The 27,848-nt window shown below is 36.9% G+C and overlaps 1 protein-coding gene across 1 annotated transcript in view; it reads left to right on the top strand.

The window, feature by feature from the left end:
* SPAG16 (sperm associated antigen 16) overlaps nt 1-27,848 on the top strand; it is a 412,452-nt gene that overhangs the window by 43,799 nt on the left and 340,805 nt on the right. The window contains exon 10 of the mRNA XM_080399858.1: nt 23,801-23,931. Coding sequence (XP_080255984.1) covers nt 23,801-23,931 — 131 coding nt within the window. The remainder of the gene's footprint in view (nt 1-23,800; nt 23,932-27,848) is intronic.

Below are 27,848 nucleotides of genomic sequence, written 5' to 3'. Positions count from 1 at the left end.
GTGGAAAAGGACCTGGGGGTGCTGGTTAATGGCCAGCTGAATGAGCCAGCTGTGTGCCCAGGTGGCCAAGGCGGCCAACAGCATCCTGGCTTGTATCTGAAATAGTGTGGCCAGCAGGACCAGGGAAGCAATTGTCCCCCTGCACTTGGCACTGGTGAAGCCATACCTTGAATGCTGTGTTAAATATTGTCCCTCGCTTCAAGAGGGAAATAGAGGTGCTGGAGCAGGTCCAGAGAAGGGCAATGAAGCAGGTGGAGGGTCTGGAGCACAAGTCTTATGAGGATCAGCTGATGGAACTGGGGGTGTTTAGCCTGGAGAAATGGAGGCTTGGGAGGATCTTATTGCTCTCTGCAGCTGCCTGACAGGAGGTTGTAGGCAGGTGGGGGTCAGTCTCTTCTTCCAAAGAACCAGCGACGCAACAAGAGGAAACAGCCTCAAGTTGTGCCAGGGGAGGTTTAGATTGGGTATTAGGAAATATTTCTTCACTGAAAGGATGTTGAAGCACTGGACCAGGCTGCCCAGAGAGGTGGTAGAATCACCATCCCCGGAGGCATTTAAAAAACATGTAGATGTGGTGCTTAGTGCCATAGTTTAGAGATGGACTTGGCAGTGCTGGGTTAACAGTTGGACTTGATGATTGCAAAGGTCTTTTCCAACCTAAATGGTTCTATGATTCTTTCATTCTTTGCAGAGAATTCATGGTTTTGGTGGTGGTTGTTTTCTGCCAGTTTAGTTAAATGAACAGGATCACCATGGGATCAAGGCAATGCTGTTTAGTGCAAGGGAAGGTGAAGATGCATTAGCATGTGTGAGGGTACAGAATCATCTCTATGGCTGCTAGCTGTTAGGTTGGTATATTATATGAAATCTGATTTTTGTTTCCTATTCACTATATAGTAGGTGGCAGTTTCAGGGGGTAATTTCAAGTTTTTGATGATTCTTACAGAATCCTAACAGCCTTTCTGCATCCGAGACAGAATTCTGCTGAAGGTGTTGAGGAATGTATAAGTTAATTGAACCAATGGTGAGAGTTTGTCTAGTTGTAAGGAGGACTTCATACCTGTGTGTTTCATCTGCAATTTTCTTCTGAATGTTACATATTTAATGAGTTCTCTCTGGTCCTGTTCAGATAATACAGTAAGGTGTCTCTTGTTCTGGTTTTTTTTTGGGTTTTTTTGTTTGAGAAAGCTGAAATTCTGAAGTTTTACTGCTGTGTGAATCATTGTATTTTACCTTTCTATTGAAGTGTGCATATAAGCTACAAATATGGAAACCTTATATATCAGTGCAAAACCCATATTGGTTATATTTAGATTTTCTGTTCAGTGTCTCTTCTATAGATACTTGAAATACTGCTCTCTGCTGTTACTTTCAAAGCTGATTGTTGTTGTTGTTTCTTCCCACCACCCCCTGCCCTGAGGAATATCCAGGTAATTCTGTGCTGTTTTATCCCCCCGTCCTTTGTGCAGTAATATAACTTAAAATTTTTAAGCCTTAAAAACAAAAATCTGAAGGTTTTCATTTTGGTGGTTTTTTTTTTTTTTTTTTTTTTTTTTTCTTAAGTTTGTGATGATAGCAAGTTATCATCTGCTTTGACCTTTACATTCTCTTTAGATTTTGAGTTAGAAAAGGAAATTTTTTGAGAATGTACTCATCAGTTTGGTATAAGCTGCTTCCAAAAAGTGTGATTAAGGCAGTATTAAGGTCACAGGCACACATGAATAGTGTTTTTATTAGCAGTAAAACCTTGGATGAAAAAGATCTCAGATAGCTTCATTTAGATGTGGAAATGTGGAGTTACAATCCTGCTTCTTAAACATGTACTCTGATTTAATTATGCTCTTGCAGCATGTTTTTCATTCCTCTTTTCAAGAAAATGCGGTCATATGCTGTAGGAGGCTTTTCCCGTAGTTGTTATTACTTGTGGACTAGACATTGATGACAATACTAAAACACTTCAGGAATCAAGTTGAAGCTTCACTTCACTAGCAAGAAGGAAAAGAGAGTGCTATGACCTAACTCAACAGATGAGGCATTGAAAAACTTGGATTTCTTGATAAGGCCCCCTCAGTGCAGCAAAGTGTCTGACTTCCCGTGGGAAACCTGGCACCAATGAAAAGACTGGAAGTATTTTAGACTTGCAAGTGTTTCTGGGTGATATCTTGATAATTGAATGTAGAGTAGGTGTTTGTTAAGGTGGTTAGGTGGTAGGTGTTAAGATGTTTCTTAATTTTAAGATGTGTTTTCTTTAAACGTTTCTGTTCTGAATAAATAAGATGCTTTTTTGAGAAGCTATTTGTCTGAAAATGATCCCGAGAGAACAGAATCAGAGGATGCAGTAGTCTTTTTATTGAAATTCATCACCTGTATATATTTAACGTAAGTTTTTTTCAACTTCAGAAAAAGGATAAGTATGTGTTTAATTGTGGCAATGATATAAATTGAGAGAGGAATGTTGTTTGGTATGTTTTAGTGAGCATTACTTGATGTAGTTGAACTGCAGTCCTGAATGTGTTCATTGTTTTCCTCCATAGCACACACAAAAAAAGATCTCTGTAATAGCTACAAAATTGCCAGCATGATTCCAGTAAATTTCTGAGTCTGATCTGGAGGCAGAATATTACAGAATTTTTCATCAGTTAGGGGCTGGAAGTTGGAGACTTTATTAGGATTTCCTTCAGGGCAAATTTAAAGGGGGTCCAGAGGTACAGTTTATGGCTGAAACATTACAGGCCTTTTATCTGATGTGCAGCAATGGCTGTGTTCACATAGAAAAGATCTTTTAAAACATATTAAAAGCCTTTAGTAACTGTAGATCCTTTGAGTAAAAATTGTTGGGGTTTTTCCGGTTTTACTGTGTGAAAGCTCTTGCCAAATATTGCCTTCAGTGTCTGCAGATTGAAGGCAGAAGCACCACAGAAAGTAAAACTATCTAAGGTGTTGGTGTGACAGCTGAGGGTAGAAATGAAAGATAAAAAAATGCGAGGAAGACAAGGCAGCTGTATGGGTAAGGTGACTGGATCTTTGGGAAGTATGAAAAAAGGCAATTTGCAGTGTAATGCAGAAATTAACATAAGTTTGGGAAGCATAGAGAAGGGTGACTGTGAATCTTGTGTTGCAGATGACAAGTGAACTGTAACGATTCTGCTTGCTTGAAGACCATGTGGAAGTTTGTAAACTTGCATTCTAGATCAGAAATGAGAAACTGAAGACCTGCCAGCAGAAATAGATTTTATACCGAGATCCAAAAGGTGTTTTCCAGAAATACTATTTTTCTGAAATTACTCCTATGCTTATTTAATTTTTGGTGTAAGAACACTTCAAAATACATCCTACCTGGAGTAGGACTTAAAATGGGAAAGGTGGCCGTGCAGGTGTGTCACCTTCTGCATAACTGGAATTACAATGGTCTATATAGTTTTCCACATACCACATGAGTACCTGGGAATGGAAGCTAGTAATAGAGTGGAAGGTTGGTAAGAACACAGCAGATGGCTATGAACTGCAAGTAAACAAAGAATGAGGCAATAATACAGATTATAGATGGTAAAAAAAAAAATGAGATAGAAGATTGTTATGATTTAGAATTTCAGAGGAGAAAAGTAAAACAAAAAAGCTGTAGTTAAATTTGTGTGTTGTGAAATCAACAGGGAGTGAGAGGACTTCTGATACAGATGGAATAATGGCAAAGGAAATCTTTTTTTGCCTACTCCCATCCTTTTGGGCTTACTGTAAAAAAATCAATGTGTTAAGGTGGCTTGCTGTCCTAAAGCTTTTACTAAAGTCATAGAGAAAGATGCTAAGAAGATGAGGTAGAAGATGGACATTTACTAAAACATGTTAATTAATACAAGTGTGAGTGAAATTCAATTTAGAATTTATTAATTACATTTTTGTATGGGTTACTGCTGTGGATAAGGAAGTCATACCTATTCAGACATATTCAAAGGGCAGTTAGATGTAATTTTATGACCTGTGAATCAGGGCTCAAGGGAAAGTTTGAACCTCTAGATTCTCAAGAATTGGGAAAGTTACAAGAAAAAGCCTTTGCTAGAGAAGTAGGTGGAGGAAACAAAGGCAACAGCTTATGATGTAAGGTATTGTCAAAGTAACAAATTGAGAGGGCAATTTCTTAAGAGGCTGAGGGATGCCCTGTTTGCACAATTTATTTTTCTCCAAAATAATTTTGGATACTACTAGATTCTCAATGCTTTTCAGCAGAATTCCTTAATTTGTCAACTTGGCCTGTTTTTTTCGACTAGGGTCTCACTACCCTTACATCCAGACTGTCTTTTAGTTTTTCTAAAACTCTGCTTTATTCAGGGTTTATCTCTAATCACAGAGATGTCTTGTGAATTAGAACAGGCTAGTGCAACCTGTGATCAGATAAATTTTTAATTTTCCTGTGTAGTGTTGGGTTTTACCTCTCTCTCCACTATAGATCTCCGGTATTGTCTCTTTAAGCATTAGGCTCAAAAGCGTGGTCAGTGAATTCCTGTGGGGTTTCACCTCCTTGAATCTCATAATTGGCTGTACCATTACTCTCTGAGCCCACAGAGATATATTGATATACAGCACTCTTAAAATTAATAAAGCTAATGTTCTTCATACTCATCCTGTGCTGTAGCTACTGATGAATGAAATTTGACATCTCCAATAAAAGCTGTGAAGCTGTTAAAGCAGTGCCCAAGTGCCTAGATTTAGAATGAAATTGCAAGTTGTCTTGAATCTGTTTGTGGATGAGCAGTTGTGGAGAATTGATTTCAGATATTCCCTCTGACTTTGTCAAAGTGGATGGAAGAGAAAGGTGCTGCATATGAAAGGGCATTCTGCACTTTGAAGAAGGACACCAAAAAAGACAAATAGAATTTAGTTCCATTTCAAAATTGAGTTGGTTTTGAGGGGCTAATGGTAATAGCAAGCAAGCAATACAAATTGTTACTTGTATTCTTGCTAAGGATATGTGATTTTGAATACAGAAAACAGAACAGATCCATTGGGTAAACCATTGCTGGTTTTCAGAGTAAAACTCATTTTAGGTCCCCACACCATCTGTCCTAATCCCCATAAACAAATTACCTTTCTATTGAGAGTACATGGACTAGGTTTCAAGAATTTAATAAAATCCTGCAGGTGTTGATATCCCACACGAAAGCTCAGTCTTTCAATTTTGTAACTTAAGAGTCAGGTGGCAATAAACGAATTCCGTTCTTTCATCTCCTTCTGTGCTAAGAAATTCTCTCAGTGAGATTGTGCCAGGAATCTGTGGATAATTCCAAAACTATCTTTGAGATGTAAGAAGTGACTCGTGAAATGGAGAACTAGAATAATGTAGAGAATTAAAAAGTGTATATGATTAGTGCTAATATTAATACAAATTATCCCATGATTGTAGAAGATAGATTTATCCATATTAAGGTATTTTACAAAATCAGTGTAAATAATGTTACTTAATATGGTAAAGTCTGACATGAAACCTTAAATGGAGAATCATCAAATGTTTTCAGAGACTTTTTTATTTTCTCATACACTGTTTAACATTTTTATATGTGACTTGGAAAAAAGGAATCTTAGAAATCTGATTAGGATTTGAATCAGAGTTACTGATTAAAGTTAACAGATGGCACACTGAAAAGGTCTTTTTTCGCGAAGACACCAGGTAAATGAAGTCTGGATGATTTGGTAAACTAAATAGAAATAAAAAAGTACTATTTTTTACAACGGTGTCTGGAAGAGTTCATAGAGTCATAGACTAATGTGGGTTGGAAGGGACTTTTAAAGGTCTGGTACACACACACACCCTGCAATGAGCAGGGACATCTTCAAGTAGATGAGATTTAATTAAGGAGGAGTTCATCATTGATTGTGACAAAGGGAACAAAATATATTCTTAATAGGTTCGTTTACATAGCAGACAAAACTAGAATAGGATTTAGTAGATAAAAATTGAATCTAAGGATATTCTGGTTTAGAAATAGTGTTGCTTTGTAACAGAGAACGTGGTTAGGCATTTCACAAATGCACTGGCTGCTACAGTAAATTCTTCAGTCTTAAAAAAACCCTGACAACTTCTAAATAATGGCTTTTCTAAGCTATGTCTACCTAAAGTAGAAATTAATTCAAGAAAGTGCAATGGCCTGGATTTCATGTGGTCCAAAATCAATTAGACATTGTCTGGTCTGGCTTTATAATCTGTCTTGATTAATTTAGAACAGACTGACATCCTTGCACCTTAAGGCAGTTTTTATCAGTTTCAGTTTCACTGTTGGCATGTTTGTGAAGTCAGTCTGGCAGTACCTTCCTTACATATTCTGTAGTATCCCCTTCCTGCAGTGCTGAAAATATTTACACTAGGTTACAGTGACAGATAATAAGCATTATCACTATTTGATGTAGTACTTATTGCTAACAACTATAGTAATCAATTAATTAACTTTTTGTTATAAAGAATCCATTACTCGCCAGTATTGGCAAGTTGAGTGCTTTGTACCTGCACATCAAAGTACTCTTAAAGCTTTGTTTTCATTATTTATCATTATGTGGAGCCTGGAATAAATGGTTGCTACCTGTCCTGAAACTGAATCAGTATGATTAAATGCAAAGGGGAGTAATATGGACAGAAACTGTAAAGGATAATTGCAAATAAATCAATAACTAATGGTCCCTGAATGTGTTTACTAGTTCATTGTAGTGATATATGGACCTTTGTAAACCTTATATGCCTTAAAACAGTTATTGAAATGATTACAATATGTACTTCATTCATGTGAAAAATTAGTGTATACTAGATGATATTGAGAATATAAATGCAATTTTAGAGGTTCCTGGAAGCACAGTATTAATTTGAAGAAAAATTTGACTTGTTTGTTAATATTTGAAAAGTTAATAATCATATGGCAAAATTTAAAACTTACTTGAACCTCTAGTGTCAATATTTAGACATTACTAGTGGTAGGAAAACCTTTAGGAGCAGATCTATTTTACTCTTATTAGAAGTGCAAGATAGGATCATGTCAAACTAAATCATCCAAAAAATAATAGTTTTTTCACTCTTCTTTACAGTGCACGTGTTAGAAGCAAAATAAAAAATTCATTCGGATGAAATGTACTTTGGAACATCCATAAATGAATGAATGATCTTCTATTAGCTTCTAAGGTGTCTTGTCCTCTGTTTCCATAAAGTTTCCCACTTGCATTCATGTGATACTTTGGGGGAGTTTTGCTTGCACTTTTTCATCCTCTCTTACTTTGCACAGAATTTGTAGGGATGGTGCTTACAGTTCTGGGACTCTAATCATGTGTGATTGCTGCTGCTTACCTTAAAGAGACAGTATGTAAAATCTCTCTAAAATTGCCAGTAGCCCTGGGAAACTGCATTTAAATTAGAAGAATGTAGCAATTTTTGTTTGGATGGGGTTTGAGTTTCATGGGAAATCTGTCTAATAGCTTATGTGCTAGAAAACTCTTGTGATGCCAGTCTTTCTGTTATCTTGGAACTCTTAGGCTTGAATTTTGCTATCTTGATCAGTGGGAAGATACTTCTTACAAAAGATATACCAGTGCTGAAGGAAGAATTAGTGAAGAAATACTTAACAGTATTTCATAGCATCTAAATATTTTGATAGCTGATAAAACTGAAGTTCATTTTAATCATGATCTTTTGGACTAAACTCATAATGACTTAACAAGCCTGTGCTGGGGAAAATATAAATTAATTTAATAATTATAAATAAGTATTTGACATACCAGTCTTGAGTATGACAGCGCCCGTATGGGCAGGAGTATTTTAAATTTCTATTTCTTTTAATCAGCACTTAAGTCAAGTAGCAACATTTTTTTCAAAGAGTAATTATTTTTATTTTTCTAGTTTGAAGGAAAACCATGTCTGCTATGTGCACTAATACTTAAAATTAATAAATTCAGATTTTTTCCTCTTGCTTCAAGTCTTGCACACTGTTTTTTTTATGTATGGACATACAGATACGTGTGTATAAAATTTATAATTATATTCTGTACATATGCAATACATACAGTCTTTATATGTAATAGCTATTATATAACTAAAACATTTTGTATTCTATATAGAGCAATGCATTAGTCTTACTGTTATAACAAATAAGCCTATTTCTAGAAACTAGACGCAGAGATACTTTTAGTGCAGTCTTGCTAGATTTAAAGAACACATGCTTGCCTATAAATCCCTCATCTTCCCAGCCTACAGTTTTGCAGTTATTTTTCTAATGTGCATTGGGGTTCTGTAGACTTGGAGATAGATTTTGTGTTATTGGGTATTCAGAGGTCTTGTGTGTTCCTCAGTGAGTAGTAAGGGGGTGTGGGGGAACCCAAAAAACCCCAACCCAAGCAGTGAAACAAAAACCAGAACTGGTAACAGTCAGGATGAACTGTTCAAGATGAAATATTTGAGTAAAAAGACAACATGGAAGAAATAACCTGGTAATTCCACGGAAATGGAATACTGGCATTTATATTATACTGTGTAAAAATAGGAATTTTATATCTTTAAACTGTTAAAAGTTAAAAATTACTTTGTGGCTTAGTACTTCTGAGAGAAATAGGTGCAAGCTAAACCCCTAAAAAGGTTTAAAAGTACCTAGTTTAATTAGAAGTCATTAAGGCAACGTTTAGGCCAAAAGTTTCTCTGCTGAAGATGGTTTGTGGATGCGATAGCTATGTGGTAATGCTGTACCTTAAGAAGAAAACAGCTTATGTTGTGTATTTATGCAGGGAGGTCCATGTGCAGTCGCAGTCCATAGCTGTGATTTGGGCCGAGGGGGGCTCGCACTTTTTATACTGTAGTGAAAGAGCCAAACCCACCTTAGCACTTGCTTCAGCCCAACGCATAGCCCCGGTTCCTGCTGATGTGGAGGGGAAAGGAACTCTCATTGCTGAGAGAAGGGCCGGGGGTAGCACTGGCATTCAGGACTGGGCAGCAACATCATGTCCCCCGGTCCCCACGTTAGCACCAACCTGGCATCTGGTGCTGACTGGTGGCAGATGTGTGAAGGAGTAGTTTGCAAAGTAAGATTGCTCTTACGCTGAGTTCACGTAATGTGATGAAGTATCAAAAAACCCCATTTGACACATGAATGGCTTTGGGAAGAGAGGAAAGGTGTTTCTGTGGAGTCAGGAGTACAAGGGGGCGGGGGGTGAAGTCCTCACCTCTGTGGGATTACCTTACATACTATATAGTCCGTGCCTCTGAAAGTGCGGTGGTGCGTTTTGGTACCATCGCTGTGGCAAGTTTCCTTACCCTCCCGCTGGAGGCAAAGGAGTCTGAGGGGTGTCAGCAAGGAGGCAGGTATGTAACGATGGTCCTGCCTGCAGGGTAGAGACACGGAGGTGTTTAAGGTATGGTTGTGCTGTGTGAAGCATGTGTGGGGCTGCAGGCTAGGAGAGGCTTGGAACTCCTCAGATTGGCCAGAGCTTCCTCCGTAGCCTGGTGCTGACAGGACTGTATAACCGGGGACGAAGTGGCCCCTATAGTTTACAATTCAGCTAATTCCCAGGTGAGGTAAAGGGCACCCTTTCTCTTGGTGATGATGTGGATACTTTTTACTTTCTCAGCAAAACTACACTGTGGTAGAGTGACATGCAAAAAAGTATTTTTGAAATACAGAGCTTGGATGAAACACAATTTTATGAAGCGCATCAGAAAGTCACTTTCATTAGGGATGTTTTATTTTTCACGTTGACCTCAGATTATCAATACAAATATTTCATGGTAACTTAGTGCATAATGTGTATTGAATTTAAGAGTGTCTTTGCTCACATCTGTTAAATTTAATCTAGGTTCCCAAACAGTGGACAGCAAGTTGGCTGTTTCTAGTTCTAACCCTATGGTCTTTAAATCAGTTTGAGTACTGCAATGGGAAGAATCATAACATGATTTGATACAGGTTGTAATTTAAGAAAACTGGTGTCTGTGATACCGTACTATACAACAATATGTGTGATCTTGGGGACTATTTTATACATTTAGATCTGAACATGTGATGCTGAATAACTAATTTCTTCATATGACTGTTTCAAGGAAGCAAACAGAAATTAGACAACTTATTTGAAGAAAGCATCTGAATTTGTTAATTGACTCTATTATAGGATACTTCTGTAGGAGAGAAAGTTCACATGAATCACTATGAACAGTTTTTAAATACATATAAAAAAAGACAATACTGCAATGTACTTTGGAGTATGTCAGATAACTGAAGTAGCTTAATGTCTGTCATCTAATCAGCATTACCTCTTTAACATGCCTAATTGAATTGTATGGCATATGCAGAATGTGCAGCTGTAACTTAAAATATTGCTGGTTTCATTGCACCATAATCAAAATTTAAAGCTACAAAATAAAATTATAATTGGGAGAAGTTTCTGTATTTTATTGTCCTATTGTTTATTTTAACAATGATCATAAATACAGTAGCTTTTTCAAGCAACCAAATGCACGCATTGTATCATCATAATTTATTGCAGCATTTTTGTTGTTATTTTGCTTCTTGGCAAATGATCAAGCTGAGTTTTGTAACTGTTTTCATTAATTTATGCAAGATTAAGTTGTATATGTAGTTGTGCTGTACATCTATATTGTATGACTATAGATATTGTTTTGTACCTTGTAAAAGGTTGATTATCCATATGACATATAATGCTATTTTGAAAAACAAACAGGAGCATATTCTGTTGGTATGATGTGGTGATGCTATGATGACAAGAATCGGGTCAAAACATTCAGAATTGCTACCAGTTAAAATATTAGTGAATTTATTCTTTAATGTGTGATGATTTTACATTCATAATTCCTGTTAATGGCAATCAGAAGTGGATATTTAAAATCCAGCCATATCAGTACCGGTATAAACTTAATATCTTAGAGTTGTGGTATTGAATTGCATACTTTTAAATTAAGAAATCAATTTTAATTGCATATATTAAGTTAAATTCCCACCATCAAGGAGCAGTAAATTAAAAGTTGGATGATTGTTATATTACTTTATTGAGATTGTAACTGAACTTAGCACTCAGAATTATTAGTATGTTCATGTACTGGAATAAATTCCCTGTGACTCCTCACTCATCTTACTGACTTAACAGGGATTATTGGTCCTGTATATCCTGTAACAACTAGATTAATCAAAATAAAGGGGTAAAAAAAACATTTGATGAGGTAGTTGTGACAGTAGAAGTGATGGGAGAAGCTGCGGGTAGTGTTTTCACACGGCATAAATATCCTTTCTAAGATAGAACAGGTCTTCAATGACTAGCTTATTTTGAGGGCTGTTTCTTCTCTGGAAAAATAATCTGTTCATCTTTATAAAGCTTAAATATTTGTTTTTCATTCAGTGTGGGTGCAGAGCATCTTAAATCTACTAATTTTTCTATGGTCAATCTTGACCAAGCTCAAGAAGCTGTTTGGTGTTTCTCAGCTCTTGGTCTTAAGACTCCAAGATCTCAGTCCTCTAAGCAGCTGTGCAACTTGCTGTGTATTTGTCTCTAGTGTACAAATTATGTTACAGTCCCCACATTTGAGAGGCATGTTTTTGCTTAACAGCATCATCTACAATAAACTCAGAAATGTGGTTTACTTGGATATTGCATAGAATCACAGAACTGTTTGGGCTGGAAGGGACCTTAAAGATCATCTAGCTCCAGCCCCGCTGCCACGGGCAGGGCCACCTTCCACCAGCCCAGGCTGCTCACAGCCCCATCCAACCTGGCTCTTAATACTTCCAGGGATGGGGCATCCACAGCTGCTCTGGGAAACGTTCTAGTGTCTTGCCACTCTCACAGTAAAGAATTTCTTCTTAATATCTAATCTAAATCTACCCTCTTTCAGCTTAAACCATTCCCCCTCATCTTATCTCTACATGCCCTTGTAAAAAGCCCGCCCCCCCCCCCCCCCCCCCCGCTTTTTTGTCAGCCCCCTTCAGGCACTGGCAGGCTGTTGTAAGGTCTCCCTGGAGCCTTCTCTTCTCCACGCTGAACAACCCCAACTCTCTCAGCCTGTCTTCATAGGAGAGGTGCTCCAGCCCTCTGAGCATCTTCTTGGCCCTCGTCTGGACCTACTCCAACAGGTCCATGTCCTTCTTGTGCTGGGGGCCCCAGTGCTGAATGCAGTGCTCCAGGTGGGGTCTGACGGGAGTGTAGTAGAGGGGGAGAATCACCCCCCTTGACCTGCTGATAACACTTCTTTTGGTGCAGCCCAGGATACGGGCTTCTGTGCTAAGAAGTTTTTAAGTTTTAGTAGAAGCTAAAATGTTACAGCTGGTTTACTTCTGTAGAGTTGGGCAATATGTTTGGCATAAAGCTAAGTTTTTTCCTTTTATATCATTGCTTTCTGAAATAGTGGCAAAAATAGATAAGCTGTAGTGCTAAAAATTGGGAGAAAGTTATTGCATTTCAGTGATGCAATATTTGTATGTTAGCATCCTTTTATACTTCAAATATCTAGATTATTAATAATTGAAAAAATTGGGTTTCATAGCCCCAATAAAAGAAACGAAGCGTTAGTGATGTGCTGCAGCTTTCAATCTTCAAGTTTATGCTTTTTATAGTAGAAAATAATTTCTGTAAATTTATCAATGAGAGCTCTAGTCAAAAAGGTACTGAGTGTCTGTGGTGTAGTTATACATTTATAGTAGTAGTACTTTCTAGTTTCTTTATTGCATCAGCAATGGCTGTAGGAAGACTTGATCTGGCAGACCCTTAAAACTGACATTGTCAGGAGCAGTTTCAAGTTTAAAATTTACTGTTAGCACCAGTTCACAAACTGTCTGAAGAGCTACATGAATACACTAGACCTTAACATGGAGACAGAACAGTTTTGCCCTTGCTTTTTTAATTAATTTGACTTTTACTACCTATTACATATTATTTTCATGTTTATTTTATTAAAAAAAAAGGAAAAATTGTCAGGGTTATAAACTGAATAAGGAGGATTTATGTGGCCACAACCTTTGTAGGTGATTTTTATGTTTTTTTATTAGCAAGCCAAGCAAGATGTAGTATGCAATAAAAGTTTTACTAGGCTCTCTGCTATTGCTTTCAACTTCCTTTCCTTACATTTCAGATGTTCATAAAATAATTGTGGTCATGATTAAAATAGTAAAATAATGTGTAAATGTGTTGTAATACCATTACTATAGACACTGCAGCATTTTGAAATTGAGTTTTTTCAGTTTCAAGAATCGTACAACATTGGCTACTGAATATTTCACTGATGGCATTCTGTCAGTGCACTGAGTATCTTCATTTCTTTCATAAACTGCTAGAAGAGGATACCTTATTTCATCAATTACAGAAAATATGAAACAGAAGATAAAATAATACTCAGCTACTATATTTTATATTCTGTCACTCTTGCAGCAAAGTACTTAATATGAATTCAATAGTTTCTTGCTTAGTATTTGGTTCCTTGTGAAGCCACCTATCTCCATTGCACCAAAACTAAGCTACTCGGAGAACAGTGTCAGGATTTTCTTCATGGGAAAGAGGGAAGCTGGAATTTCCCTTTGTTTAAATCTTTCTTAACTTACTTTGTACCTTAAAATAATTTTTAGTAGGGTCCTACATCATCTTGATGGTGGTCATTGTTCACATCTTTCCTCAGGAATTGTCTGATTGTAAAATGTAAATGTAAAAATGTAAATGTAAAAAATGTAAAATGTAAAAATGAAAAGTTGAGGAAAGTAAAACGGGATTTGATAAATCTCATACTATAGTTTGCTTTTAAAAATGTTTTATCTTGTTTGACATGGTTCATTTTTCATTTTTTCATAGTCTGATGACTGAGATTCATTCATTGTGAGCAATTACAGCCAAGACAATTTTCATTCTTATTTATATATTTGTATTTTTAAAATGTCTTTTGTTTATTTCCACTATTTGAATGTATGGGTTCTTAGTAATCCTTAGGTTGTTTTGAAAGCTGTGATAGTTTGGACAACAGTTGAGGTATGGTGTAAAAGTAAAGACCTGTTGTGAAAACTTTATATTTAGTAAGGCAATTCCAAGTAGGACTACTGGTTTCCATGGAACTGCTTTGATATTTACGAATTAAAGTATGGAAATTTCAATATATTGAAATTTGTTTAATATAAAAGAAAAAATATAAAGTATAGTCTCCTTAATATAAGCATATTGGATTTTTCAGGAAAATTAAGCAAAAAAAATATAATTAAAATCATTTCCCCCCATCTCTTGGAATAGAAAGATAATTTCAATGGTATTAAGTGTGGTTATCAGTGATTAGTGCGGTACTTTTCCAAGTACAGAAAAGCAGAGCTAATCCTGCTTTTTTGGGGTGAGAAAATAGAATATTTCCTTGAAAATATTTAGTGATACAAGTCAGAATAGCTTGCTGAATCTTGGACATAGAGAGTTGCTCTACCCTAAGAGGAATTTAATTTTCATCATTTTGTTTGCATTTCTGAACAAAGTATCTGGTATTTGTTTTTTAAATGGAATGTATGGATACACCAGCACGTGTGACTATGATTATGCCCCTTGTGTATGTCTTGACTGCAGTCTTAGGATGACCTTGATAATTTTCAATTTGGAATAACTGATGATGATAGTTATCAATTTTTGCAAAAAATAAAAATTAAAAAAAGTCTCTATGTACTCCCTGACCAAAGGACTTTGCATCACCAAATTACTTTCTGATGATCTTTGCCTCAGTTAAGCTTTAATATTTTTTTTAAAGAAATAAAGTAACAAGGCTCTGTCTTGCTCACAAATGCATAGTTAAACTACTTCTTCTCAACTTCAATTTTTAACATCTGAGTAAGGAGAAACTTAGAACTGTGTGTAATAATGATATAGGCAAGGCCAAGCTGTGATTTAGATAAACTGATTTGGTTGCTTTCTGTTTTGTATTAAACTATACTACGTTTTTCTCAGATGTGGGATGATTTAGATCAGTTCCACTTATCTATTCATTGCCTTCTGTATGTTTTGACAAATGAATCTCTTGCGTCTTCCTCAAGGAAAATGAAAGCTGTAGACTAGCTCTGAAGAGCCCTGCTATCAGAAGTAAAAAGGCAAGCTTATCGTAAAAATTTAGGACAGGAAAGAAAAAAAAGATTTCTAAGAGCTTTAAGGGTAAATTGTCTTAATTGCATAACAATTTCCATCAAGACAAGATTTGTATCTTATTAGGGAGAATTAAATAATGATTTGAGACTCTGAAGTTTGGTTTACAAGCTCTCCTACAGAATTTCAGCTTGATCTGGGGTAAGTCACTAAATTCTCGTATGGTTTAGGCTCTTAACTTTTTTTAGAAAAACCCCAATAACCAAACAAAAGAATGCGAAAAAACCCCAAAACAACCCAACAACAACAACAAAAAAACACACAAAAAAACCAAACCCCCAAAACAATCAAGCTGTAGAGGACTGAAGGCAGTGGGCTGATTAGCATTGATAACGTGCAGCTGTGGCCTTGCCTCAGTGGCAGTGGGTTGATTGACATGGATGATGTGCAGCTGTAGCTCGTTCCCACTAAGTGGTTAAATAGCCCTGAGGATGGTGGGAGAGGGGGTTGGGTGGAGGAGCAGCAGTGTGGTCTGACCTCTGGAGGAAGGAGATACAGCATAGACAGTAGAATCTGACCAACGGTAAAGCCTTGGTGCAGCCTACTGGTTTGTTTGTGTGTGCTGCAACAATTGGAAGGCCACAGCTGCCTGTTATCAATGCTAATCAACCCACTGCCTTCATTCTTCTACATCAAGCTGTTTTTCTTTCAATTTCTTTTTGTGTATAAATCTGTGGGGTCTTAGGGCAGGGAATGCTTTTATGAGTTCATGCAATCCTGATTTCTATAGAGCTCTCTAGGTAAACTATAAGAATCAGTAATAGATCCTTTTATTACTTGGGGGTGTAGATGGGTTTGAATTATTACCTTTGCCAAAGATCTAGCATTGGGATGTCTTCCCTGTGCATATAGAACAAATGGAGATAATGATGCTTACTCCCTTCTGATAATGTTTTTGAGAGCTATGGAAATATTTCATGTAAATGGACTGAAAGCCATGGCTAACTTTTCATGAGTGGCCAATGGTCTGTTACACCTGTAACTTCAGGTAACAATGGCGGTGTAGTTTCTGAATGATAATTGACAAAAACAATGTACCAGTTGCTTTTGCCATTGTCAGTGACTGAGGACATGCATTTAGAATGGTTTTGGTTCACAGAGATTCTTTCTAGGACGCTATTTTAAATGTAATGTTCCTTGCCTTTTACAATAAAGTAATAGGATGTTTAATTTCACAGGCAGGAAATGCATTACTTTCCTCTCTTACATCAGTATAAGAGAGAGCTTAATAGCTTTTCATGTTCGTCATAGTACAAATGTCTGGTACAGTGCAGATACAAGAGTGAAGAAAAGTATAATATATTGCTTTGACTCCTTAGCATTCAGTATGTGCATTTCTTGAATTTTGGCGTGCACATAACCCTTGCTGATGCTGAAGCGGCACCAGGCTTTGCAATCAATGTTTATAATAAATATGTTTCACAAAGCCTTGTTGTGCAAGATCTCAACTTGTGTAATGGATTCTCTGTTACCCTTAGGATTTAGCAAGTGAAAATAATAGAATAAGGACTAAATAATGACACTTCAGTGCCAAAATTTGTTGGGGGAGGGGAGCTATCTTCATATTAGATTTCTTGAGCATTTTTATTGTAGAAAGTTTTGAGGATAAAGATACCACATTTATTTCATAGTGATAAGTAATTGTATCTGGGAAAAAAATCTATACTGACCTTTGTAATTTCATAGGTAGCTTGTTTGTGTTTCTTTTGAAGAGCTCAGACTGTACATACAGAGCTCTGCCTCACATAAATTGAAGTACCAATGAAGCTTTGATAAATCAATACAGTAATAATATATTTTGGAAATAGTGTGAGAGAATACTTTAAGGTGGTATCACTTCTAAACTCTTTGGTAGCTTTCTCAGGCAGGAAATCAACTCAGCAACAGACTTGATATCTCTAAACTGTGGCTTCTGCCTGGTGTGTACTGGGGAGCTACCAAAATCAACATTTCACCTGGCCATGAAAAGTGATACCACGGTTCATTCCATTCAGACCCTGAAGTATGAACCATAGGTATGAATCATCTTAACAACTGGGGCTGACTCTCATGTTCTAGTAAAATAAAGGATTATCACAGCAAAGGAGGTAAAAACTACAAATTCAGAAATATTTCAGATATTCAGTAAAGGATGATAGAAATACTAATGTTTTTATATTATACTCCTTTTTTTTTTTTACTATATTTGTGAATTATGCCGCAATAATTTATGGCAGTATCTTCTAAAGTAGTATCTGGGGTTTTTCTACTGAAAAACGCAAGATACTCAGTCACTTCTATTCAGAGTGCTTAGACTTTCCTAGAATTGTTTGTCTCGTATGAGTAAGTCTGGTTGCATGTAGTAACTTGTTTTGTTCCAGAAAGTGAGTAAGACGGAGTTTACAAAAAGCATGTTGATTGTGTGTTTTTTTAACGTTATAAATCTAGTTGCTCAAATTTGTAATTCTTGAAAGGTAGAACTTTGTAAGCCAAGGAGCACGTAAAGCTTCTAAGATTTATATGAAGGCAGTGGCATGTATTGGGACTATACTCACTTTTATTTAACCTCCTTGGTCTGTGTATAGTAAATAGTGCAGGCTCACTTTAATCATTCCTAAATTTGGAAAATGTATGGCTTTTTCTCGAAACTGGATTCAGAGATCTGCAGGAATAATATGGCTGAAACGCAATCAGAACTTGACATGTATTTCCATAAAAATTTGTAACTTTAGCCACAAACATGTTATGATTCCTTCCTAGAGTAACAATGAAAGATTAAAGTAATCTTTAATTGTTACTTATTTGTACTCTACATATTTATTTCCAAATTCTAAAAGTTTCTGATTTTTTTTTTAGGTTTTTCCCACCACATAGTTAATCTTTCAAAAACTTGTTCTTATGTGTGAGATCAGAAGATTTTAAATTCTTTTAACAGTTATCTTCCACAAGTTTCAAATAGATGTTAAGAATTTAGGTGTTCGTTTGAAGTTGATTTTCTTTCTAGGCTACTCTTTGCTTCTTCGTACACCCCTAAGTAAACATAAGTAAGTGGAAATATGAACCACCCTGTATTTAGACAGATGGCCAATCTAAGTGAAATGGCTAGTTCAAGATGCAGGTGTTTAGTTAGCACCTTGGTAGAAGATGTAGGCATCTTTCTCATATCTGAGTTAAGACAACAAAGGATCATTTTCATCATCTGCTCTACATGTTTCCTAGATTCTGTCTTCCTTTCCAGTCAGGTAAGGAAGATTAAGGAAGGAAGAGTGGTGCATGTAGTCTACCTTAACCTTAGCAAGGCTTTTTGCACTGTCTCTCATACCATCCTTACACGTAAACTCAGGAATTGTGGAGTAAATGAGGGGACAGTGAGGTGGATTGAAAACTAGCTGAATGGCAGAGCTCAGAGGGTTGTGATCAACGGTGCAGAGCCCAGCTGGAGGGCTGTAGCCAGTGGTGTTCCCCTGGGGGCCAAGAAGGCCGATGGCACCCTGAGGGGCATGAGGAGGAGCGTGGCCAGCAGGGCGAGGGAGGTGATCTCCCCCTCTGCTCTGCCCTGGTGAGGCTCATCTGGAGCGCTGTGCCCGGTGCTGGGCTCCCCGGTTCGGGAGAGACAGGGAACTGCTGCAGAGGGGCCGGCGGAGGCTACAGAGATGGTGGGGGGAGTGGGGCACCTCCCTGGTGAGGAAAGGCTGAGGGAGCCGGGCCTGTTCAGCCTGGAGGAGAGAAGGCTGAGAGGGATCTTATCAGTGCACACAAATCCCTTAAGGGCAGTGGCAGGAGGATAGGGACAGGCTCTTTTCAGCGGTGCCCAGCGGCAGGACAAGGGGCAACGGGCACAAACTGCAACACAAGAAGTTCCATCTGAACATGAGGAAGAACTTCTTTACCCTGAGGGTGACAGCACACTGGCACAGGCTGCCCTGAGAGGCTGTGGGGTCTCCTTCTCTGGAGACATTCAGAACCCACCTGGACATGACTCTGTGCAACCTGCTCTGGGGCAATCTGCTCTAGAAGGGGGTTGGACTGGATGGTCTCCAGAGGCCCCTTCCAACCCTGACTGTTCTGTGATTAAGACCAATGTCCTATGTCAGTCACCACTGTGAATCCCTACAATACCATGGAAATTGACTTGCCTTCTGGGGATGTGTTTTCTGAGTATCAGTAAGGCAGTTTGAAGCTAAAGTTTTGTGTGCCTATAAAAGCTTACAAAATAATTGCACAAGATAATAGTATTGAGAAGTTTTCCTGCAAGCAAAACTCAATGTAGCTTCTTAGCTTCGAAGAGGAAATATAAATATGGTTGAGATGGAACAAAAGTTAGCAGTGAACATCTACAGTTTCCACCAGACCCAGTCTTACTTTTTGTATAATCAAGAACAAAAAAAATAAATAAATGAAAAACTAGATTTTGGAGTGCTTTTATTAGGCTATGTTTGTGATTGAAGTCATAATCCACTGAAAAATATCTTCCAGGTCCTGGGTCTGTAATAGATGTGCTTATACTGATCATTAAGTCATTAGCTTAATTATTTTCATAATCATTTTAAAAGTTTGAATCAGGTTAATAGCATCCTTATAGAACATGCAATATAAAGAGCCTCTGAAATGGGAGAGGAAATGATATTCTTTTGATAGTCTGTCGCTCTGAAATCTGCTGTACGCTCATTCCTACAAATTAACAGGATGGCTACCATCAAGTTAAGTGCAGACAAATTCTAAAAAAAAGTTAGTGGTTATCCCTGCTGTGTGTGTACATTTTCAGATTAAAATACATTGATTTTATTCTATTCTTAATCTTAGTGGTTGATGGGCATTTTAAAAAGTATGGTAATTTCAGTCTTTCCTTTAAAGCTTCTCACAGCAGGATGTCCTGAAAGTGTTGCAAACGGGAATCATCAGCTAAGTCTTCAGGAAACTGTATTGTCTTTGTGAGTGGTTTTGTAATAGCTAGTGTAGTCTTTAAAATATATTGTGCATGCTTACCCTCCTTGCATTCTTTAATGACAATCTATTTTTAATAAAGCCATTTAGCTTGGTTAATTAGAGTTAGTAATAAATCCTCTAGCCTGCTGACTAATCTTAGAAAATATCTGAGACCACACTGCTTGATATTGAGGCTGCAAGATTAACTCTTATGTATATATGTATTTAACTATTTATCAGCATTATACTAGAAAGAAAAGTCTGTTGAAGAATACAGATCTGCCTCTTGATGCAAGTCATAGAGCTCACCTTCATGGAAGATAATGGTAGAAAAAAGACATAGGCCATGGAAAATGGCTCATGCCAGTAATCTCACAGAGGGAGGCTGATAAAACCTTCATTCTCAGTTCTAGTCCAGTGTTTTATGTCAGTAGCATGGTATTAATCTTACCCAGTTTTTCCCTCGGTGTGCTACTTGCAACCACTGAAGATTCTTCCTCTACAGTTCAGCCCCATGCTATGATACAGCTTCTCTTCATTGCCTGGTGTATCTGAAAGCTTTGTGTCATCCTTGCCCTTAGCTTCTGAAGTCTCACGTCAAAGTAGATCATTATTAATCCCACATAAACTGGTACATTGTACCAAGTATTTGCATTTGCTATTGGAACTTAGAAAAGCTGAAAAAACTCTCCTGTTAAGAATATCACTGGAGCAGACTGTAAAGCCAGCACAGACTCACAGATACGCTCAACTCAATGCAGCCTGATCATATTTGTATAATTGCCCTTCTGGGACATGTCAACTGTGCAAAGTTGACACCAAGTGGACTGTATAGTCATGACCTCAGACTATGATCCACTGCTGAGTGGATTGCATAGTGACCTGCGATAGGTCTGAGACTTATTCTGAGTCCAATACTAAAAATACATACATTTAATTCTATCAGTTAGCTCTGTCATCCAGTTCCGTAGCAACACATTTTTCTTTTGGTCTAGAGCATTCATTCGTTATTTTAAAGCATTTGGTTAATCATTAATAATAACTGGATGCTCAAATGTAGTTAATATCCTCACATGCAGATACAGACCAAAACCCCACTCACTATATTCTGTATCAAGAAGTAATACCAACTCTTTTCAGCAGAGCTGATCTTCTTGGAGTCGTGCCATGAGTTTTGAATACCATTGTGTGTTGTTAACCTGCCTAAAATCCTGCACACTTAATTCAAGCTGATTGTAAATGATAAGTATGGATTATAATGTCTAAATAGGTATTTGAAAGTACTTTGAAGTGTTCTTCTTGGACTTGAATATCATTAGGAAGGGCTGTTCTGTCTATTTTAGGGCCAGTTTCTTTCTTGGCCCTGTGCTCAGTAATTTCCTGGTTCCCTGTTTGGGAAAGCTGATGTGTGTGTTTCCTTCTGTCCAGAATCCTCCTCATGCTGCAGTCCCTTCTGCCCCTTATCTGGCAAGCCAGTCCTGGCTCCAGAAAATATGTATTCTTTTTGGTGGAGAGCCTGCAAACTCAAGTCTACTCACATCTGATTTGAGCTTTGTTTGAGAAGGTTTATTGTGAAAACCTCAGCCCCCTCTATCTGATGGCATGAATGCTAAATATCAGGTCTACAGTAAGGTTCTTGATTAATAGCAAGAACATCTCTGCTGTGTCCAGAGGACCAGATTTTCTGCTCCTAAGATGGTACAGTCCAGCAATAATTCTGTGGTTTCTTGTCCCTCTAGGTTAACTGCTGGAGCTGGAGAAACTGAGCTAACAGTTCAGGGTATCTTAGTGTGCTGTTGGTGTTCAGTATCTTTGTATTGTCGTGCCTCCTCAGTGTATGTATCTGGAGGATTTGGAACTTTTTGAGAATCTGGTCCTGCAGTGGATCTTAAGCATGTTATCCATGCATCTTTCCTGAGCAATCCACTTTAATCAACATCTGATTTTGCCTTGCATTATCTGCTGATGATGTTTTTCTTGATGATTTCTTTCATTTGGTAGAAGTGACAACCTGTACAGCATACTCTTAAGGTGTCCTATTCCACTTGATAAAGTTATCTTCAGAGTTCATTCTAAATTCACGTCTAATGTATAATTAGTTTCATCTGAATTACAAAATTAGCTTTCCTGTTTGTTCTTGAAGGCACACACTTTCAGGATTGAGACCTCCTGAATGTTATATCTGTCTTTGTCCTTTTCTGATGAGCGAACAAAAGCCTTGAAGAAAGAGCTTTCTCTTGGGTCTGTAACTGGTTTTTACAGAGGCACAGATTCAAGGCAGGTGCCATCTCCTTGGGTTGCTGCTTGGGAGAGGCTGTTGAAGAGCTGCGTGTCTGGGACCTCCTGCTGCTGTAGTCAGTGCTGTTGGACCGCATCAGCAGCTGACTTGGAAAATGTCTGCTCTGAACTGCAGCCTGGAGTTCCAGTTCCCTCTTCAACAAGTGTTACGGTGTTGGTGAAGGTTAATTGGGGATTTCGTGGCATGGGTGAAACTCATCATTCAGTCTTTATTCAAGCAGAGAAAAGGGTCTTATCAAAGTAATGGTGATCTTTGGGAGATACAGTCTAGATCTACATGTATACATGAACTCAAAGGAGAAAAAAGGTTGTTTACCTGTAGCTGCATTTGCATACATGACCCCCCTTTCTTTTGTGTTCTTATGGTTTTTCTGCTTATAATAATAGTGGAAACTTTCATTTAGCTGATAAATCAGTAATTACATGACAGATCATGGTGCACTGAGCTTGGTAGTAGGACTAAATTTATTCTTTTCATTTCCAGTATGGGAGGTGTTCATAAGGGGGGGGGGGGGAAGAGAGAGAAGGAAATAAAATAGAGTGATTTAGAAAATGAGTTGTTCTTCCATTCCAAATTGAAGGAGCTTTCCAACTGTCAGTTGATGAAAGGTTTCTAGAAGTTGATTTCTTTTAATAATGAGACAGTCCAGTGCCAGGTAGATTTCTGCATCTTAAATTTGTAGTTTAAAACTTAATGGTAAACAATTTTAAAACTTTTTTTTTCTGTTTAAGGAAAAATAATTAATTTTCCTGAATTTTGACTTTATCTTTTGATTGTCTTCTACAAAATACTTAAAACCAAAAATTGTCCTGAACTTAGTATTTGATTAACTTAATAAAACAATTTAACAGCCTTCCTTTTTAAACATCATACCATCTTTCAGTAGCAGGTACAGAAATGACGTTGCCATTAAAAGAATCAGGCCAAGTTTTTGTCACTTACACCCACATCATTACACAAACTTTATGAAGACTATAATGACAGCAAATTTTATTTGCTATTTTTTACTGTATCCACAGTGGCAGGTTGCTTCCTTCCTATTGCTGTTATGTTGAACTATGTAAGTGGGGTTTATTTCTGTTTTGGGGGAAGAAGGGATTTTGCTGGTATAAGCAGTGAAATTATATTTGGTTGTAAATAATGATTAGTACTGATGGTTGGTCTCTTTCTAGAGCAATGCTATCCTAATAAAATTATTCAAAAGTTAACTCATATGAATACAATTTTAAAAGAACAATCTAACATATCTCATGGTATTCACTTGTTCACTACAGACCATGCACTCAGCTTTAACAATATATATATAAATCAATAAAGTTGGGACAACAGTGATTTAAAAATAAATTGATGAAAATTGATCAGAGGAGAAAAATAGAGGGCAAAAACATGACAAAATTGTGTTTTCAAAATGATAACAAAAGTAGCATGTTGTATAAACTTATGCAGCATTTCTGAGACTTAATTATTTATTTATTTTTTCTACAGGATTCAGAGTTCCCCGTTGATACTCAGGTGAACCCATACTTTGTGCATGCTAAAGAATACACTCAACCCCTGAAATCTGGAGAGTATAAACTGAGCAACGCTTTAAAAGTGCACAACTTGGCAGTGAACTGGTAGGAGCCATTAACAGTACATTAATTTCATTGTTATATATGTGTTGAGTTTTATTTTTCAACAGGTCATTGAGAAGTGTTTGTTTTAAGTAAATTTCTGAAAAACTACCGGCAGCAGTCAGGGGGGCATGCTTTCTGAAGAATGTGAAAGTGGAAAAAATGATCATGAAATCTAGTGGGAGCGTAAATATAGTAAAACACCTGGCCAGAACTGTTTACAGATAATGAGATTCATCTTTTATGTAAGAAGGGTGGGATTTGGTTAGTAAATATAAAAATGAGAACCAGAGATGACTATAAACTCTGGTTCTGGGAAAGTGAATTATAATGCTGAATATTTTTGCAATTTGTATTTGATTGCAGTTTATTCCCTTGGGTCAAAAATCAGAAGAGTTTAAATTTAGATTAGCTTGAGCGTGCAAATAGCCTGTAAGCAATGACATTTCAGGGCTTGCTAGCTGCAGCTGAGGAAGAATAAGCATAAAAATATTGGGGGGGGGGGAAGGGGGTTGTTGGTGGGGAGTGAGAGCTAGTAGCAAAGTTCAGACAATTCTGACACATTATCTAGGTATGAATATATTTAAAAAATAATCAGCACTTTTGTCATTCAAATAAACCTTATGTAGCTTGATGCTGTTCTTACTGTATTCAGACTGATAGTAGATTACTTCTGAAGGTATCTCCCTAAAGAAAAAGTGTGTTCCTACACTTAGTTTTAGAAGCTTAAATTCTTGTTGTATCCAGGAAATATAATCCAATGTGGTTATATTTTTAAAAGTACAAAAACTTGGGCAATGTAATTCTCATGCAGATTAAGAGTTTGACAATTGATTGACTCACTAAAAAAAAATATTAGTGTTGTGGGGAGAGAGAGTAGTACACCATATAAACACTACACAAAATCAGAGCCCAGGAAAGCAGTGGCATAAGTTAGAACACGGAACAATATTTACGCACTTAGTAATTATGATGGAAGGTCACAGATACTTCTGTAGGTGGCTGCCCGTATTTTGTCATAAATATCCACCATGTTGCTTTGAGTTTTGGCCTAGCTAGCCAGGCTTCTGCTTAGTCTCTTAGATGCTCAATTGTGGTTTTCTGTCTGGTTAATCCATAACCTATATTTGTAAGGTAATATTTTGAATAATTGTCTCCTGTATTGTATAGTCATTGTGTTCCAGTCAGGAAAGAAAACTGGCAACTGGTGTCTCTGTGCCGCTACTCTGAGGAGGCTGTAGTAAATCCACTCAAAATATTGCTGGGTTAATGGGCTTATCTGAAGGTGCAAGAACAGTGTGTGTTTAAAAAAAAAAAAAAAAAAGTGTGTGTGTGTAAGGATAAATAAATAAATCAGCCTAGAGGAGAAAAACACTTCCACACTTGGCAGAATTTTCAGTGAATCAGGTGGAATAACCATCAAAATGTAACTTTTACAGGCTACATCATTACAAGATTTACATTTGTGACAGGCTACAGAGGGACAAGTCTAAAGTAATGATTTTCATGTTACTGTTTGCCTTGGTAAAAATTTGTCTTTACCTGGAGTAGGAAGCCGGATTTGAGTTGCAAATTACTTCTGAATGTTGTTGCAATCTACTTGTGAATGTTAAAATACATAATATGTAATTGAAAATAGTAAAACCTCATAGGCTAGTCAATAGCCTATGGATTCTATAGGAGATAGAAAGGATATCTCCACCTTTAGCTGAAAAATAACAGATAAATATCATACATGTTCATGTAAGACTATTGTTTTCCTTAACCTTCTTGAATTATATTTTTATGTCTTACTGAAAGCATTATTCTAGATCCTTATATCCAGCGCTTCTAGTTATTGCTAGAAGAGATACTTTTAGGTGCTGCGGAATTCTAAGTATTTTCTACAGTTAGTAAGAGGATATCACACCTTAAGGATACAGTGCCACTTGAGAAAGCAATTTACTGGAATAAAAATAAATTGGATGTCTTTAAACTTATTTGGAAACATTTTAAAACTTGCTTGGAGTAATAGCAACTAAATGAAAAAAAAAACCCCAACAACCCAGCGAGGATGTGTATTTAATTTCATATACTGGCCATATGATGTTGACTTTCATGTAAAGATAATGTTTTAAAGAAAGTGAGAACCTGGGATGGTGCTCTAAAATTAACTGAAATGCCTATTTAAAAAATGTACAAAATATAAAAGCACATAAAAAAACCAAAAGATTTTTAAAGGGTTCATAAAAAAATGTACACAATGTAATTGAATTTTTCATTTGCTTAAAAATCTATTTGTGTACATGGTGGAGTGATGTTTCTACACATATAACTGTGTCTGAAAAAAAGCTTTTAAAATTTATGGTCACTTCAATTAACAACTATTTCGCCTATCTGAATACCACTACTTAAAATCAATCTTTTTAAGTGATTGAGAAGAAAGATTTTTGTTTTGTTTGTTAGTGCTAAAGGCTGTATTGTAGCCCGGTTTGTTAAGGTAGGCCTTTTTTTGAAAGCATGTCCTACAGTATTTATTTTTATTTTTAAAACACCCTGCCCAATTTCAAACCAATTTGACAGAGGAATAACACTCAGGAGGTACCCATGTGTTTCAAGAGAACAGATCTCTGTTGAAGAAGGGGTCGCTTTTAGTACCCTATTGCCTGCAGGTGGCTAAGAAGTCATAGAGGCGAGAGAAGTTGCAAATAATTCTATTTTGGGGGGGAAGAACTTCAAATGGAGCTTCAAATACTTGTAGAGGCTATAGAATCCCATCTCAATGCACACAGAGCTTGGGTTATTCTTTGTTTGACATGGCAGCTGTCTGGTCCTGAATCTGGCTTTGCTTGGAAGTCTAAGAGGCTTTCAAATGTATAAATCAAGATTTTTTTGGAGAACAATGTTTTAGATTAAATTCTCTGTATAGGAAATTAAGTAAAAATTGCCCATTTAAAGAAATTCTGAACTTTCATTAAATGCATTTATATTAATTGCAATTGTCTATTTGATTTTAAAGACAGAAGGTGGAATTCAGTATCCAGAAAGGATAAGAATTATTTTTTTCTTGTTGTTCATAAGGTGGATGCAAAACACTCTATTGACTTAGGAGAACAAATCTGTTTTTTCATGATTTAGTTTTTTGTCATCAGAACCAGTGCATGAAAAGGACAACAGAATCTGGCTCATGTATGTATATTATTAGTTCCTTTACATTTCTTTAGAAACTGGAACACCTGCAAATCCAAAATCATGGTTATTATATGCCATAAAGCTGATGTTCTTTAGACCTTCATCAGTATTCGCTGAAACTCTTATTTGCAGAGGGGGTAAAACCCCCCCTTGGGGAAACCATGTTTGTTTTCTGCTAAGCTGAATGTTTCCCATTTTTCAGGTCATTGCATGGGCATTCCACTTCTGCATTAAGCTCACATTCCTCCAGTGTCCTTTTAAATACCCTGGTAAATCTTACTCTGCCTACAAGAATCACTGTAAGATCTATTAATGCGTAAAAGATCTTCCCGATCTTGCTTACTGTTCACTTTCTCCTCACCTGCTGTTTGCATTTTTCATGTAACCCCAAAAGGTTTGCATGGCTTACCATGGAAGGTACTTCTACAGTCACCATACGCAATACTACATCTGTTATGGTTTATATTTTCTTCACTTGGGAGAAGAAAGATGCTCATACAAACATTATTCAGTGCGTTTTTAACTGTTAGTAAAGTGTTGGAAAATAGGAGAATGTTGTGCACTGTTTTGGAGAGGTGCTTATCTAAGATGCAGCTGAAAGATTAGCAGAAATGGGATGAGAGTTTCAGATTACTACAATATTATATTTAGAATATAATTTAACATATTTTGTAGATAGAAAATAGTTATTTCTGTTGTTTAAATCTCAGATAAGAAAATTAATGTTGTGAAAACACTGGCTATTTGCA

Source organism: Falco punctatus, assembly GCF_963210335.1.
Source record: "Falco punctatus genome assembly, chromosome: 8".
Taxonomy (NCBI): domain Eukaryota; kingdom Metazoa; phylum Chordata; class Aves; order Falconiformes; family Falconidae; genus Falco; species Falco punctatus.
Note: the sequence above shows the minus strand (reverse complement) of the source record. Positions and strands in the feature narration are given on the sequence as shown.